This window comes from Octodon degus, unplaced genomic scaffold, assembly GCF_000260255.1.
Source record: "Octodon degus isolate 3935 unplaced genomic scaffold, OctDeg1.0 scaffold00057, whole genome shotgun sequence".
In the NCBI taxonomy this organism is placed as follows: Eukaryota; Metazoa; Chordata; class Mammalia; order Rodentia; family Octodontidae; genus Octodon; species Octodon degus.
This window is the reverse complement of record NW_004524633.1, coordinates 2,186,446-2,188,428: the sequence shown is the minus strand read 5'-3', so window position 1 is coordinate 2,188,428 and position 1,983 is coordinate 2,186,446. Positions and strand designations below refer to the sequence as shown.

Sequence of the window (1,983 nt, the reverse complement as noted above, 5' to 3'; positions counted from 1 at the left end):
TTCTTTACAATAAGTTTTGGACAATTTCATTTTTGTGCATCTTGGTATGATTTTATTTAAATGTCTTTGCAAAAGGCTCATTTTTCTTGGAAATGTGGTATTATAAGTTGAACTACATTCAGAAATTTTAAATCTTTAAAAAAAATGCTTGAAACTGTTGTTTGAAGCAAGGTACAATTCCCCTATGATGAATGCTATCACTATGTATATATAAATGTACCAATAAAAAAGTGCAAGAAAAAAAAATAAAATAAATTCATTGAATTTAAAACAAAAAATAGGTGGGCATGTAGCTCAGTGGTAATGTGCCCCTACAGGATGGATGGCTAGATAAAAAAATAAAAATGTAGTATGAAATCATAACTGCATGAAATTACTATAGTACACATTTTACTACTGCAATAATTTAATCACCTCTGTTGCTGTTAAAGTGAGCTCAAGTGTTGGGAGTGCTGCATAACACTGATCCTGTCCGCTGTTCCTCTCGCTGGTAGTCACACAGTGTAGTAAAAGATGATCTCATGGTTCTTGCCAGGTCTTCGCTGATCATAATACAGATAACACACAGCGTGCGTATTACACAGCCGCTGCTTGTGCTGGGAGGCTGCGGCGCGTGAGCCGTGAGGCCGTGGGCTGTTGGAGAGGCGCGCAGGTTCACGTGGATTTCCAGCTGTGCAGGCATCGCACCACCCTTGCCTGCAGTGCTGTTCCGGGACCAGCCACATGTGGGATGTTTTTATTTTAAAGAATAGTGGGGGTTAGAAAGGAATTGTGTGCTTAATAACTGTTAATTGAACTGAATAGTTTTGTTCCTTTTTCCCCTTCAGAAAGTCACAATCAACGGGGTAGACCACTTGGTGCCACCACTGAGGACTGTGACAGTGAGAGTGGGAGCACGATTAGCCAGACGGTTGCCATGGCGATCGCAGGGACCTCTGTGCCTCAGCTGACAAGGCCGGGCAGTTTCCTCCTCACAGCCACGGTAAAGCAGTCCTCCTACAAACATTTTTCTGGAAAGACAAATACTTACAAGGGATTGCCCTTACTAAAGTGATTGTATTAGCTGGTGCAAAAGTACACCGAACCTTATTGTATAGAAACATGAAAATTCCAGACGCTTTCCTTCCTTCCTACCTTGTACAGAGTTGTTTTAAAAATTATTACCTCAAGGTTTTATAGAATATAGCCCTCTTTATTATGTCACATAGAATTTTGAAAATGACCTTATTTATTTTTAAATTCATTTTGTAGATTATCAGCCCTAAAAATACTCTCAATTTAGCCATTGAGACAGTTTTTCAGTTTGTGAAGGTTTATACTATTTCATGTTTTAAAAATTGATACTATGTCCTTGTACATTTTCTCCCTTAGTGAAGAAAGAGATGAGAATAGAAAGGGAGCAGACTGTCAGTAGAGCAAGTTCGTGTTCTGTAGGTTTTAAATTGTAGGAGTCACCTCCAGGTCCTGACCATTGGTCCAGGAAGCCAATGTTTGTAATCCCAAAGCTTCGTTATTGGAATCCCATCAAGTTAGTTCCAATCTACCACTTTCAGTGCAACCCATGGTGAAAATAAAGACGCTAAGTTATATTTTCAATCACTGGGGAGTCAAGGGGCTCTAAGTTCAGCCACGAAGATGGCTTCCTGAAACCAAGAGAGCAACCCACAGCCTCATCTGGTTTTTATTCAGAGGGGGAGTGGCTTCAGGAGGATTGACTGAGAATTGTGGGAAGAAGGTGACCATTATGAGCTGAGCTAGGTGGGTGACCTACGTTTACCTCTGCCATATGCAGAGAAAGTAATCTGCATTACAGTATTATGCCATGGAAATAGCATCTAATGTTTTGGGGCATCTGGTGCTTCAGCTTTGTGTGTGTGTGTGTGCATGTGTGTGTGTGTGTGTGGCCAGCTCAGCCCACCAGGGGGTGGGGCTGGCTGGCATGTGGTGCTGGGGGATTGAACCGCGGTCCCTGTGCTTTGCTAA

The 1,983-nt window shown here is 41.7% G+C and overlaps 1 protein-coding gene across 7 annotated transcripts in view; it reads left to right on the top strand.

Annotated features, from left to right (window-relative positions):
* The window catches only part of Dock7 (dedicator of cytokinesis 7), a 246,024-nt gene that overhangs the window by 159,840 nt on the left and 84,201 nt on the right, over positions 1–1,983 (top strand). For all 7 annotated transcript variants that reach the window (XM_023718310.1, XM_023718311.1, XM_023718308.1 and 4 more), the window contains one exon: positions 828–982. In XM_023718310.1, coding sequence (XP_023574078.1) covers positions 828–982 — 155 coding nt within the window. The remainder of the gene's footprint in view (positions 1–827; positions 983–1,983) is intronic.